Source organism: Eptesicus fuscus, chromosome 18 (genome assembly GCF_027574615.1).
Source record: "Eptesicus fuscus isolate TK198812 chromosome 18, DD_ASM_mEF_20220401, whole genome shotgun sequence".
NCBI lineage: Eukaryota > Metazoa > Chordata > Mammalia > Chiroptera > Vespertilionidae > Eptesicus > Eptesicus fuscus.
This window is the reverse complement of record NC_072490.1, coordinates 18,874,598-18,889,170: the sequence shown is the minus strand read 5'-3', so window position 1 is coordinate 18,889,170 and position 14,573 is coordinate 18,874,598. Positions and strand designations below refer to the sequence as shown.

Here is a 14,573-nt window from a genome sequence, read left to right as displayed (position 1 = left end):
AAACCACAGGGTTTGTTTTATTTAGCAAGATCTCCTCTAGATAAAATTCAACTTAGCACTCAAATAGTTTACTGTTTGATCCAATTTGGACACACAAAAAATGCCATTTTATAATCCTAGGCATTAAATGACTTGTGAATTTTTTGGAAACAAAGTTATGTTTGAGCTAAGAATGCATAAAGTTATACAGAATGATAGCTTTTGAAACATTAAAGGGGGGGACACTACTTATAGGTGTGTATATATAAATAACAGAGGTGCTAATATCAGGGACAAGTTTCAAGCAACCAGAATGCAAATATATTATTTTATATCACGCAATAATAATAAGCTTAGCTCACATAATTTAATCATAGCCTTACATGCATTAAATTGCTTCCTTAGGGATTTCTACCAGACCAAAAGTAGCTACAAATGGCCTATTTTAAATATGTTCACAGATACATAAGGGCAGTTGCTATTCAACAAACAATTGTGGAACTGATTTTTAGTTCTCAGAACTAGAATTCCCTTTGTTTTTCCTCCCAGGCAAAGGAAAGCTGGATTTGCTCTGGGGCTGGGAAAGTTTGCTGGCTAAGAGAGTGAATGGTTCAATCAGAGTTTTCCGATCTGTAACTGTTACCTCCCACAGTCGCACCTTCTCGCTTTTTGCCCATTGCTGTGCCACTTCAGCATCCACTTGTCTCTGCTCAGAAAGGTCGAGTTTGTTTCCTAATACGACAATTGCTACCTGAAAAGAAAAAGGGTTAAAAAGATCACACTTTGCCAACATCATCAGTTCCTTGGCAAAATGTAGAAATAAGGAAAATTGTCCCATTTAACCATTTGCTACTCCAAAACTGATTCTCAGAGGTAACCTGAATGACAAAATAGTAGGACACAAACCTGACTCCTTCTGTAATGCATTTCTGTTAAAAACACAGAGGTTCATAGCTAAGATTTGGAAACAGCCCACGGGCCCATCAGCAGATGAGTGGATAAAAAAGCTGTGGTATGTTTACACAATGGATTGCTATGCAGCAGTTAAAAAGAAGGCTCTTTTACCCTTTAAGACAGCATGGAGGGACCTGGAGAGTATTATAGAGTATTATGCTGAGTGAAATAAGCCAATCAGAGAGAAAAAAGTATCACATGATCTCACTCATGTGGAATAAAACAGAATACTAGATCCAGAGACATAGAACCAGGAACAGACTGACGAATTTCAGAGGGAAGTGGGGGAAGAGGGATAGGAGGGGGGTGATTAACCGGGGAACAGTGGTGAATGCCTGGGAGGAGTGGGTATGAAATGGAGGGGGTCAATGGGAAAAAAACAAAGGGGACACCTGTAATACTTTCAACGACAAAGATAAATATTAAAGATGCAGATGTTCTACAGGCTGTTCTGAAACATCTTAAATTAGCAAAAGGTGAAGTAACACCTCAGAATGAAAGCTAGACTTGGGGAAATTAATATCTAGGATACAGACAAAGGTGTACTGAAATACGCCTCCATTTCAGTTTCTCTGTATATCTACTGTGTGCTGTTTCCCTACACCTACTTCAAAATACACCAGAGGACTCCCAGAGCTGGGAGTTCCACCCCCCTAGAAACTAAGTTCTATGAGAAGAGGAATTTTTGTTCTGTTCACGCTATTCCTAATCATAGAAAGTTACCCGATGCAAGCACTACATACTCGTTGAACACATGGGACAATAGGAACATTTTACAATAAATGCTTCCTACACACCAGGCCCCTGTTTCAGGGGATTAAAAACCAGCGGTCACAAGCCCCCGGGGCGGGAAAGGAAGGAGGACAACCAACCAGGTTTTCAGACACTGACTGCAAAGCCAATGGAGCGATCACGTGGGAGTGGAGGGAGTGCACCAGGGGCCGTCACAGGCTGCTCCTCTGGGGACAGCTTTGAACGAGGACCTTTGAGCCTCTGCTGTGCTCCTGGAGCTCTGGTTTCCTGGCAAGTCGCCCATTTCTCAGCAGGAACTGTCTCTCCAAGCCCTCCCATCAACCTTCATCACCTAGATTTTCATCTTCACATACATCCCCTAGTCTGACCTAATCTCTCGTTCCTCCCCAATTGTACAGGCTGTTCCACTTTGCCCCAGACTTCCTGCCTCCAACAGTGTCCCTCCCTAAAAACCCTAAATCTGTGGAGGCTGGTGCTGCTATTCTCTGCTACTACCTGCTTCCCACCCCCATTTTGTTGCTGTTCATTACAGTCCTGGCTTGTGGTCACCCCACACTACTTTCGTCATAATTCCTAGTGATTTCACTAGCCATGTGGGTGACCTGTCCAGTAACCTTGTCTCTAAAGATCTTACTCATTCTCCTAACCTCAGCCATTCACAACCATGAACACATCCTAATTCTTACCATTATAACTGCTCCCCTCTATGAACTCAATTCCGGGAATCCCACTCGGGCCTCTCTTCCTAACACCCGACCACAGTTCTAAACACCACAAGGACCTACCATCCACTGGTTCTCCCACCTTAATCACTGTCCTTCAACCCCTCTCATCTCAGTTTCTCGCCCAGCTTTGGTTATTTTAATTCACTCCATTGCTGTCGTCATCCTATTGTGTTCACCTGGTAACCCCCCTACTGTGGTTACATTTAACTCTTCACTTACTGAACGTGTGTAGAAAAACCCAAATTCATGACCACTGACCTCGGGTGAGGTGGTGGTTTCTGGCAAATACATTACATTTACTCTGGAACTAAGACAACATCTATCTTGCCCTCTTCCCCAACCTCCAACATCTCTTCCGTCACCCACCTTACTCGGAGCGAATGTTTATACAATTTCAGGAAGAAAATACAAGCACTGAGAAGAGAACTTGCACGTGCTTCCACCACGCAGGTCTTCCAAGCCCATGCACCCATCCTCCTTAACCTGGACAGGGATGTCACTCCTGTATCATCCTCTTCTGTATCCATTTTCTTTCTATTGAATCATTCCCATTAGCACACAATATGTCTCATCTAAATAACAACAAGCCGCTTTACAAATCCTTCTCCAGCTCCTCTCTGTTCCCTTTATAAGACAATACGTTTACCTTTGACACAAAACTAGCAAAGAGCTGTTTGTTGTGTTCAATTCTCTCTTACATCCAGTCCAATCAGACTTTATCTCACTGTTTTACTACAACAGTTAAGACCTCCAAGTTACTGAAGGCTGGCCATTTATCCTTTTTTTTTTTTTTTTTTTTACCTATCTGCAGCATTTGACATAGTTTGATTACTCCTTACTTCTTAAAGTGCCCTGTGTCTTCCTTGCCTTCTGGGACACCCTTATCTCTTGGATTTCCTCCGACCTCACTGGCCACTTAGATTCCTTTGCTGGTGTCTCTTCAATTCTCCAATGGGGTCAGTGTTTAAGTGCTCCAGGGCTGTAGCATTTTAGCTAAGCTCCTTACTGCTCACCTTGTCCCTGTCTGTTGACAGCAGCCAAAGTGATCATTTTAAAACAACCCCAAAGATGCTCAACCTCAATCAATTAAGGGAAATGGAACTACTAAATTACCATTTTCACCCAGAAGATTCACAAAACCCAATAGTTTAATCACACATTGTTGTCAAGGATGGAGAAACAGGTCTTTTCACAGCATTCCTATGGGAGGCATTATATTTACTCTTTGACTCAAGAACCCCTGCTGCTTGATCTTACAATTATATGCTAAAGTGTACAAAATAGTAAATGCAAATGATTATTCATTGTAGGAAGTCCTAGCCAGAGCAATGAGGCAAGAAAAATAAAAGACATCCAAATTGGGGGGGAAAAGTAAAACTCACTGCCCTGGCCAGTTTGGCTCAGTGATTAGAGTGTTGGCCCATGGACTGAAGGGTTGTGGGTTCGAGTCCCTGGTCAAGGACATGTACCTCAGTTGCTGGTTCGATCCCTGGCCCCAGTTGGAATCAGTGGGGAAGGCAGCCAGTTGATGTGTCTCTCACATCAAAGTTTCTTTCCCTCTCTCTAGAAATCAATGGGGAAAAGAAAAGGTAAAACTCACTCTTTGTGGATAACATTACTTTATATATAGAAAACTCTAAAGACCACCACCAACTATTAGAAATAAACAATAAAGTTGCTGGATAAAAATCAACATACAAAAATCTGTTGTGTCTATACATTAACAAACTTTTTAAAAATATATTTTTATTAATTTCAGAGAGGAAGGGAGAGGGAGGAGAGAGAGAAACATCAATGATGAGAGAGAATCATTGATCGGGTGCCTCCTGCATGCTACATCCCCCCACCCCCCACAACCCCCCACCCCCCCCCCCCCCGCACTGGGGATTGAGCCCAAAACCTGGGCATATATATGCCCTTGACCAGAATCACCCAGGACTCTTAAGTCCACAGGCCTGCGCTTTATCCACTGAGCCAAACTTACTAGGGCAACAACAAACTATTTAAAAGAGAAATGAAGAAAATTCCATTTACAATGACAACAAAAAGAATAACATACCTAGGTATAAATTTCACAAAGGAGGTGAAAAGACCTTGCACTGAAAATGAAGGGGACCCAAAGTTTTGCCTTTTGAAATAGTGACTTTAAACCCAATTCTTCTGAAACAAGACTCAGAACTTCTGACTCTCTCCTGTCTTAAGAGATTCAGATGGCAAAGCCTGCCTCAGGAAGGGGACCTCAGCATAACCACCACAGACAGGAAGACTCCAAGCAGGAGCCTGTTGGCTAGATAACCCCGGGTCCCATTGTTTCTGAGTTGCCTAGCAAGGTTTTGCCTGCCATGTGTTCCACTCTTCCTCAGCTACCCGTAAATCACCATTCTCGCTTTTCAAATCTAAGATCCTGTTCTCCTCCTTTGTCCAAAATGTAGTATGTACCCAATGCTGCCTCACTGTCTTTGGGATTTTCAAGCATGTGTGAATTCCCTGGGTTCAGGTATTAAAAATTGGATTTTCTCCTGTTCATCTGTCTCTGCTAATTTGATTGTTAGCCCAGCTAGAAGAACTTAGGAGGTGGAGGTGGGAGGAAATGTTGTTTTAGACACCCCTGCCCCACCCCACACCCCCACCCCCCGCCCAGTTTTGGAGAGCCAGCCAGGAGAATTCACTGGCTGGAATACTGCTTATTCCCTAGACTGCTGCAACTAAGAGATAATGGGCATCTGACCACAGCTGGCTGAAGATGGTAAGCATTTTACCCTGTCAGCCTCTAATCTCGTGTTTGTGGGCTTCGATGAAAGTTAGAAGCAGTCAGAGTCCTTTTTCTCTCTACTACATTTAGATTGGCAAGAGAAAATATTTGTGAAATGAGTTTCCTGGGCAAATGTGACTCTGGTAAAAACTTGGTTTGAGTGCTATTGTTTTCTATGAATCCTGTTCCTTCCAGAGATGTTCTATTATCTTCACCAGCTGAATGATGCTTACGCATCTGGTGAGCAGCCGAATGGGCTACGGACCCATGCTTAGGGAATCTTAAAACTTATTTTGTTCTAAAGGGGGGAAGCTTGTGATTTCCTGTGGTTTACAACAGCTGGTGAAAGACAGGGCTTCCCTTCTTTTTTAGGCTAACTCTGCGAATGAACTGTTGGATCAGTGAGGGCTGTATCTTTTGTGTTCTTTATGGAAGCCTTTTGCTTCCTTGGTTTTGCCATAAAAGGCTTAGTGTTTGAGTCGCTATTAAAATCCTACTGTCAATGGCCAGACGATGAATACCTTAAACTGGAAAAACTTCTAAATTGAAAAATGTTTAGAGAACTCTCATCCTATATAATAAAAGGCTAATATGCAAATAGACTGAATGGCAGAACGACCGATCGCTATGATGCACACTGACCACCAGGGGGCAGACACTCAATGCAGGAGCTGCCCTCGGGTCATCAGTGCGCTCCCACCGGAGGAGCACCACTCAGCCAGAAGCCAGGCTCATGGCTAGCGAGCGCAGCAGCAGTGGCGGGAGCCTCTCCTGCCTCCACCACAGCACTAAGGATGTCTGACTGCGAGGGCTCCCAGATTGTGAGAGGGTGCAGGCTGGGCTCAGGGACCCGCTCCTGAGTGCACAAATTTCGTGCACCGGGCCTCTAGTATTCATATAATTAGCCATTAGGACTCCCTTATTAGGATGGAAGAACAAAAATCAAAATCCACTTAGACCTCTTCCTATTTACCTTTAGATATTTGCAGATATTGTAATAAAAAAATAAAAATAGCCCTAGCTGGTTTGACTCCGTGGATAGAGCGTTGGCCTGCGGACTCAAGGGTCCCAGGTTCGACTCCGGTCAGGGGCATGTACCTTGGTTGCAGGCGCATCCCCAGTGGGGGCGGGGGGGGTGCAGGAGGCAGCTGATTGATGTTTCTCTCTCATCAATGTTTCTAACTCTCCCTCTCCCTTCCTCTCTGTAAAAAATCAATAAAATATATTTTTTAAAAATAATAATAAAAATAAAACATAAATCAGGATGCCCGGCTGGTGTGGCTCAGTGGTTGAGCATTGACCCATGCATCAAAAAGTCGCTGGTTCAATTCCCAGTAGGGGGCATGCAGGAGGCAGCCTATCAATCTTTCTCTCTCATCAATGTTTCTATTTCTCCCTCTCCCTTCCTCTCTCTCTAAAAATCAATAAAAATATAAAGTCTGGTAAGAATTAAAATAAATAGAAGTCTTGGCTCTCCTACTGGTAAATCAGAAATACAAACAGCCTGTAACTACCTAAGGCTGAGGAAAGCAAAGGGGAAAAAACTGGAAAAGGGGCACGTTTAAAAACACAAGTAGCTAAAGCCTTCCATGCCTGTCCACGCCCCCACCCCATCATTCTTAAAAGTTGGCAAGAGCCAGCCCTGGCTGCTGTGGCTCAGTTGATTGGGCGTAGTCCACGCATCAGAAGGTTGCCGGTCGATTCTTGGTCAGAGCACATGCCCAGGTTTCGGGCAGGAGGTAACCGATCGATGATTCTCTCATCATTGATGTTATCTATTCACAAAGTAAATAAGTATTCAAAATAATAAAAATAAATATCAATCCAGATGTCCTTCAGCAGGTCAATGGTTAAACTTTGGTACATACATACCATGAAATACCACTCAGCAATAAAAAGGAATGAACTACTGATATGTGTAGTAATTGGATAATTTTCCAGAGAATTATGCTGAGTGAAAAAAGCCAAGAGTTTACATACTGTATGATTCCATTTATGTTACACTCTTGAAATGACAAGGTTAGAGAAATTGAGAACAGATTAGTGTTTGTCAGGGACAAAGGGGGTGTGGTGATAGGAGAGAAGTGGTGGTGGCTATAGAAGGGTAAAATGAGGAATCCTTTTGGTGATGGAAATGTTCTGTATCTTGACTACATAAATGTCAATATCTTGGTTGTGAAATTGTACTACAGTTTTGCATGTTGTTACTATTGGGGGGACTCCAGCTAAAGATCTCTATTATTTCTTAAAACTGCATGTGAATCTACAGTTATCTCAAAATAAAAAGTTTAACATAAAAGTGAAATGTAAAAATCTAGGTTAAGAACATCTAGCCAGCGCTGTTAACCAGGATATCATAGGAGGTACTCCTAAGTGGTGAGGAGTCAGCCATGTGAAGTTCTGGAAAGAGATCTGCGATAGGAGAGTTCCAGGGATGGGAACCAGAAACTGAGAAGGATTTAATAGGGGAACAAAATGATCACGTTGGAAAAACAGAAAGTGGACCAGTGTCAGTGGAGTGCAGTGACAAAGGAACAGGATGATGAAGATAAGATGGAAAGGAGAGGCCTGGGCCAAGTCATATAAGACTTTACGGACCATGGTAAGGATCGTATTTTTAAGTGTCAAATGGGTAGAATCCAATCATTAAGTTTAAAAAAATTTATTTTGCAAGGCTGAAGACAAGAATCCTATTTAGCCTAGGAGACAATAAAGAGCCCTAGGAAACAGTGATGCCACACACTATGAAGTGAACTACCTACATAGAACCTGAGATACGGAGTCACTAAAACTCAGCTTTTACATGAAAACAAGCAGAGGCAGAAAGTCAAATGCTGGGCCTGACTAACTCAGTCAGTCCTGTATTTCCTGGGCTAAGGAGGAAAAAAAAAGAGATTATAGATACTGTGAATACAATGTGATGCTTTAAAAATATTTTAACTGACCCAAATTCCATGCTGCAATTTAAATAGTATTATGATTCATAGGTGGCATTTTTCACATATCCACTTACCTCTTTTTTGTCTTTGAACTTATCAATTTCTTTCTTCAGAAGCTCCACTCTTTGAAAGGATTCAAGATTATTCACGCTGTACACCAGAACAAAGCCATCGGCAAATGAGAAATAGTGCTTCGGTAGGTCCACGCCCTCCTGCAGGCCTCTGGTGTCATAAAGATGTAACTGTTCCTTTACTCCCCGATCCGTTTCCACTGAAGCCATGTACACATCTTCCATTGTTTCACAATCTTCCATTCCTGGGATGAAAAATGAATTACTCTCATGGGTACAAATGTCGAATCACTGTACCAACTGTGAGTATTTTCACATCCTTTAGAAGTTGTTGGCTTTCTAGGTTTCCTAATTTACTACATGTAAGATTCATATTTCCATTACTAACTTCTTTAAAATGAAAGGTAGTTGTTATAGTAAATGACGAACATGCTTTTTAAAAACATGTCTTCGGTATAGAAATAAAATGTTAGTAATGATTTAATATTACATATTTTTAAAAAGTTACTGTAAGAAGAGTCAAAGAACTGAATACCTAAATTGGAAGATTAAAGGCTGGATTTAAAAGTAGCTTCATTAACTAAGTGGTCCCATTTTCATCTCCATCAGAGCCAAGGACAGGACCTGAGGTAAATTTGCTGCCCTTTTTTTTTTTTTTTCCTATACAACTTCCTCTATTTCCAAGGTCTGTTTATGGGACTCAAAAATTTATAACCTGGCTAGTGTGGCTCAGTCGTTGAGCATCGACCTATGAACCAGGTGGTCACAGGTTCGATTCCCGATCGGGGCATATGCCTGGGTTGCGGGCTTAATCCCCAGTAGGGGGAGGTTGGTTCAGGAGGCAGCCAGTCAATGGTTCTCGTCATTGATGTTTCTCTCTCTTCCTCTCCCTTCCTTTCTGAAATCAATAAAAATGTATTTTTAAAAATGTTATATGTCCAGTCTGGGCCTGAGCACCAGGCTTTCATTCCCAAGCACCTATAGGCACTTTTATGTGAATGTCCTGCAAGAACTGCCAACTAACAAAACTTGTTACCTTTTCTCCCCATACCTGTTTCTCCATCTAGCTTTCTCCCCTGGATCACCATCTACCCGGGCAGTCTTTAGAGTTCTCTTTAAACAAGGAGAGAGTGGGTGAAAGTTATCATACATTAGGCACTCTACTGCTGAAACACCTGCTCAATACATTGCCGCCTTCCATGCCCATTGGTGTGTTAGCACCGGAACTGCTGCAACAGTTCAATAAACACCTTGTATCCTATCTAGACTGCTCAAATGTCAACTCCATGGATCCTCTCCTGATTATCCCCTTCCCTCCTTTCTGCTCCTACTGTGCCTTTTACAAGTAACACCATTTAATACTTAAATCTCCCATATTCGTCCCCTCCTAGGCTGGAGTGTAAGCTCCCTGGGAGCCAGGACTTTAGCTAATCTATCTTGATAGCTCTGAGGTCTAACAAATTGACTTACAGACATAGGAAGTCCTTAGTAAATGTTTGCTGAATGAATGAATTAATCATTTGATGTCCCAATTTCAGTCCCTTTCTTGCCTGGGTGATCCTTGTAAAATGCATTCCTACTTTGCTTCATTTGTGCAGGTTTGTCTCTTCAACTAGTCTATAACTCCCTTTAGGCTGAGGAATTAGGAGAATCTGGCCAGTGAAAAAGATAAAATACTAAATATGGTAATATTTAGGGTTCCCCCCAAAATGCCCCACCCAGGTCACCTTATGAAGCTCAAAGTCATAAATCCTACCCACATGCTTACAGTTTTCAATTAACGTTTTAATCCTCCATTCTTATTTACTGTATGAGCAGACAACCTAGGATTACCAGATGCTTGAGTAAAAGGGAGACCAAAAACCAGAAAAGAACACCTTATAGAAAAAAGAATGCAGGAAGAAGGAAACTTACCAAAAAATAAATAAAAAAATTACCCAATATTATACTCAAAGAAATATGATAGTACATCCATAAAATAAGAACGGGATATGAAGAAGTGAAAACTCAACACAAGGGCTGGAAAATAAAGATAAGGAAAACTCTCAAAAAGTGGAACAAAATATTGAAAGAAAACAGGAAAGAAATTAAAAGATTAGATCACTAGTCTGGAAGATCCAGCACAGAGAAGGGAAAAAGCATCAACAAAATAATTCAGAAATGAAGAACACACATTTCCATACTGAAAGGGCCAGATTTTCTTCATATATTTAAACTAAAGCAACATATCACAACAGACTGAATACAGAAGGAAGTAGATATGATAACCCCGCTGGACATTAGATTTTCAAAAATGTAAATCAGTGCTCTTCTCACTAAATTATTTTGAAGACATCATTTTTCATTAAAATGTGTTATCTTGGTATGTGATGTTTATTGTTATTATTTTAAGTAATAAGTACTTTTTAAATTTCTGTTTTAATTTCTAATACAGTAAAAATATAGCCTATATAAACAAAAGCTGTTTGGAGTTTTAGGAGGGTAAAGGGGTTTTTTTGTTTCCCTCTGGGCATAATTTGTTTTTTGCACAGCCATAAATTAGAATCTGGAGGTGAAAAATTAGGAATAGTGCAGCATTTGTGGCAGGAGGGATTTAGAAACCAAAAAATTTGAGAACCGCTAGCACAGGCACCATAATAAAAATCGAATATGGATTTAACCAAAATTGCTAAATATTTTGGGATGGTGGAAGAGAAGCAGAGCTCATCAAAATAGTTATTAAAAGTGAGATAGAAATGTGCCCTAAGCCAGCGGTTGGCAACCGGTGGTCCGAGGACCACCAGTGATCCGAACTTGCCAGAGATAAATACTTCAAAGACCTACGATTCTACTTCTCTCTCCAACACAAACCTCATTTAATTCTAATTTGCAATGTGTGACCTCCTTAAAGCCAAAGATGCTGTCTTCTTCACCTCTGTATTCTCACAAGGCTGCATCACAGCCTGTTTCATATAGCAAGTATTTAATAATGACTCAGCTCGATGAATGAATAAATGAATGAGATAATCCAATTCACAAAAGTAGGGCACACTGCAGCAAACAGCTGTTTCTTCCATTTTGAAAACCTATACAGCTGTATTGGAAAGTCATGTTTGACATAGAATAAGATCATTCAGTGTATTCTTAAGTCAGTGCTTCTATGACTCCTAGATCACAGGGAACTACATATATATAAAAGGTATAACTTACAGCAAGCACTCTTGAATTTCACTATCATAAAAGATGTTTTTTTTCTCTCTCTCCCCTATTATTTCCTCCCTCAACCTCAATTGACTTCTATGATCCTTTTGGTCCCTCTGGATTTCACTTTTGTGTACTGTCCCCCATCTTTAGGTTAATATGACCAACAAAAGACCCCTGGCAGTTCCCAGAACCTACAGAGAAACTAAGAAAAAATAATCTTACCAATAGTATGATTCCCATAAAGGAGCTGCTCCAAAATTGCTGTTTTCCCCACAGATAGCAAGCCACAAACCACGACTTTGCAGCCCTTTCCCATCTTGTCTCAGGATAGCACTGCAAAGAGAACAGAATATCCTTAAAATTGTATGCATTGGAATCAACCTTTCCTTTTTCTATGTTTAAATTTAATAAGTAATACATACACAGGGGGGATTTCAAATTAAAAAAAGATATACAGAATAAGGTATACTCTTCCGAACCCTATTCCTAGTCTCCCATTTGCTGCCTTGGAGCAGTCAGTGTTACCAGTTTCTTACCGATTTTTGCAAGGGTAATCTACATAAATGTAAGAATAGATGTCTCAAATACAGATATAAATACACATGTGTAGGCTTTCAAAAATAATAAGCACCTTTTATACGGAGACTATTTCAATACTAATTAACTCTATAGAAATCTGAGTCAAATCCTAGATGAAACCAATCCTTGAAAGAGACTGCCTGCTCATCAATATTTACCTGGAAAAATTTAAGTAAAAATTTAAGGAAACATTAAGATAAAATATTGGATAGAGAATGGACACGATTTTTAAGAAGCCTTAATGCTATTCATGCTATTGTCAGTCTTGGGAGAGTGAGAAATTGGATTTTGGTAGTCATGTGGGATCTCTTAATCATACTTTTTGTCATACTTCTTCATGCTAGAAAAATTGCTCAAACTCTGTAAACTAGAAAGAAAAACTCTTCTCTCCTGGCTTCCTAATGTATCCAAGAAAGAGCAAGATCAGGTAACATTTTCTTCAATTTTCCTCAAAGCTTTTACTTTCCAGAAAGCAAGGTATCAGAAGCCAAGGCAGAAAGGAAAAAAGGCTCAATAGATACAACAGCATATATTCATAAGAGAATTCAAAGTCCGCATTGCCTTTTGCTATTTCCCACCAGCTTCTATGTCCCCCAATTCTCTTCTTACCTAGAACTGTAGAACGTGCAATAACTGACTAAAAGGGATATCAGAACTACTCGAAGTCAAAAAGCAACTACAATAAGAAAGTTCAAATAAGCATTCAGATAAAAAGGATGCTGGTTATCTTTCTGTGCATACATGTGCATTATACATCAATACACTGAAAATATTAATAAATTTTCCGCCCTGACAGGTTTGGTTCAGTGGGTAGAATGTCGGCCTGCGGACTGAAGGGTCCCGGGTTCGATTCCTGTCAGGGGCATGTACCTTAGTTGCGGGCACATCCCCAGTAGGGGGTGTGCAGGAGGCAGCTGATCGATGTTTCTCTCTCATTGATGTTTCTAAATCTCTATCCTTCTTCCTTCCTCTCTGTAAAAAATCAATAAAATATATTTTAAAAATAAAAATATATATACATACTAGCGTTCCCGTTGCAGGAAAAATCCTGCAATAGGATTTCCTGCTGCACTCTACCCCGCCTCCACTCCGCCCTTGTCGCCCGCCCCGCCTTCTCCTCCAGCCCACCTGCGTTTCCCTTTGCCCCCGGCCCTGCCTCCGCGCCTCCCTTGTCACCCGCCCCGCCTTCTCCACCAGCCCGCCTGCTTTTCCCTTCGCCCCCGGCCCTGACTTCGCTCCTCCCTTCTCCTACCCCCGGCTTGCTTGCTTGCTTTACTTCCTTTTGCAGCTCTTGGCTTCTTTCGACGCTGTCTTGATATGCAAATTAGCCGCCATCTTTGTTGGGGTAATTTGCATACTCGTCCTGATTGATTGGTGGGCGTGGCTTGGCTGGTGGGTGTGGTTTAGGTGTAGCGAAGGTGCGGTCAATTTGCATATTTGTCTATTATTAGATTAGATTTAAAAATAAATAAATAAATAAATGACTTTTCCTACTTTATTTTCTCAAAGTCTATAATTTTTATGACCCAAATCAGCACTAATCAGCTGACAGGAAAAATAATTTTTTTTCCAGGGAAAAAATAATTTTAATCCTCACTCGAGGACATACTTACTGATTTTTCTTTATTTTTTAAATATATTTTTATTAATTTCAGAGGAAAGGAGAGGGAGAGAGAGATTGAGAAACGTCAATGATGAGAGAGAATCATTGACTGGCTGCCTCCTGCATCCCCCCCCCACTCCCACCCCAGGGCATGCACCCTGACTGGGAATCGAACCGTGACCTCCTGGTTCATAGGTTGACCCTCAACCACTGAGCCACACCGGCAGGGCAATGCTTACTGAATTTAGAGAGAGAGGAAGGCAGGGAGGAAAAGAGAGAGAGTAAGAGCAACATCAATGTGAGAGAAGCATAGACCGGTTGCCTCCTGTACGTGCCCCGACTGGGAATCAATCCACAACCTTTTGGTGTACAGGACGAGGCTCCAATCAGTTGAGCCACTCCAGCCGGGGCAGGAAAAGTTTTAATGCTAGCATTATTGTAGCACAGTAGTAACAGAGCATTCAATTCCAGAGTAGTACACTACATTTTATTAGTAGAGAAATGATAATCACTTTATTTTCTTTATATCTTCAACATAACTGCAATACAAAAATTCTCAGTGCCAGAGCTCTGTGTAACACTGATCATATATGGCATGCTATTTCCTTTGTCAGCAACTATGGCCTGATTTAATTTTTTTATATATATATTTTATTGATTTTTTTTACAGAGAGGAAGGGAGAGGGATAGCAAGTCAGAAACATCGATGAGAGAGAAACATCGATCACCTGCCTCCTGCACGCCTCCTACTGGGGATGTGCCCACAACCAAGGTACATGCCCTTGACCGGAATAGAACCTGGGACCTTTCAGTTCGCAGGCCGATGCTCTATCCACTGAGCCAAACCGGTTAGGGCCTATGACCTGATTTAAAAGGTTTTCTGCACATACCTTTGAATTTATGATTATTTTAATATCATATCATCCTATATAATAAAAGGCTAATATGCAAATCGACCAAACGGCATAACGACTGGTCACTATGACACACACTGACCACCAGGGGGCAGGTGCTTAACGCAGGAGCTGTCCCCTG

General features: G+C 41.2%; 1 protein-coding gene across 4 annotated transcripts in view; it reads right to left on the bottom strand.

Annotated features, from left to right (window-relative positions):
• Positions 1 to 327: 327 nt before the first annotated feature.
• NKIRAS1 (NFKB inhibitor interacting Ras like 1) overlaps positions 328 to 14,573 on the bottom strand; it is a 39,200-nt gene continuing 24,954 nt past the window's right edge. For all 4 annotated transcript variants that reach the window (XM_054729721.1, XM_054729722.1, XM_054729720.1 and 1 more), the window contains exons 2-4: positions 11,579 to 11,689; positions 8,177 to 8,418; positions 328 to 730 (exon numbers count right to left, since the gene is read on the bottom strand). In XM_054729721.1, coding sequence (XP_054585696.1) covers positions 488 to 730; positions 8,177 to 8,418; positions 11,579 to 11,672 — 579 coding nt within the window. In that variant the 5' untranslated portion in view covers positions 11,673 to 11,689 and the 3' untranslated portion in view covers positions 328 to 487. The remainder of the gene's footprint in view (positions 731 to 8,176; positions 8,419 to 11,578; positions 11,690 to 14,573) is intronic.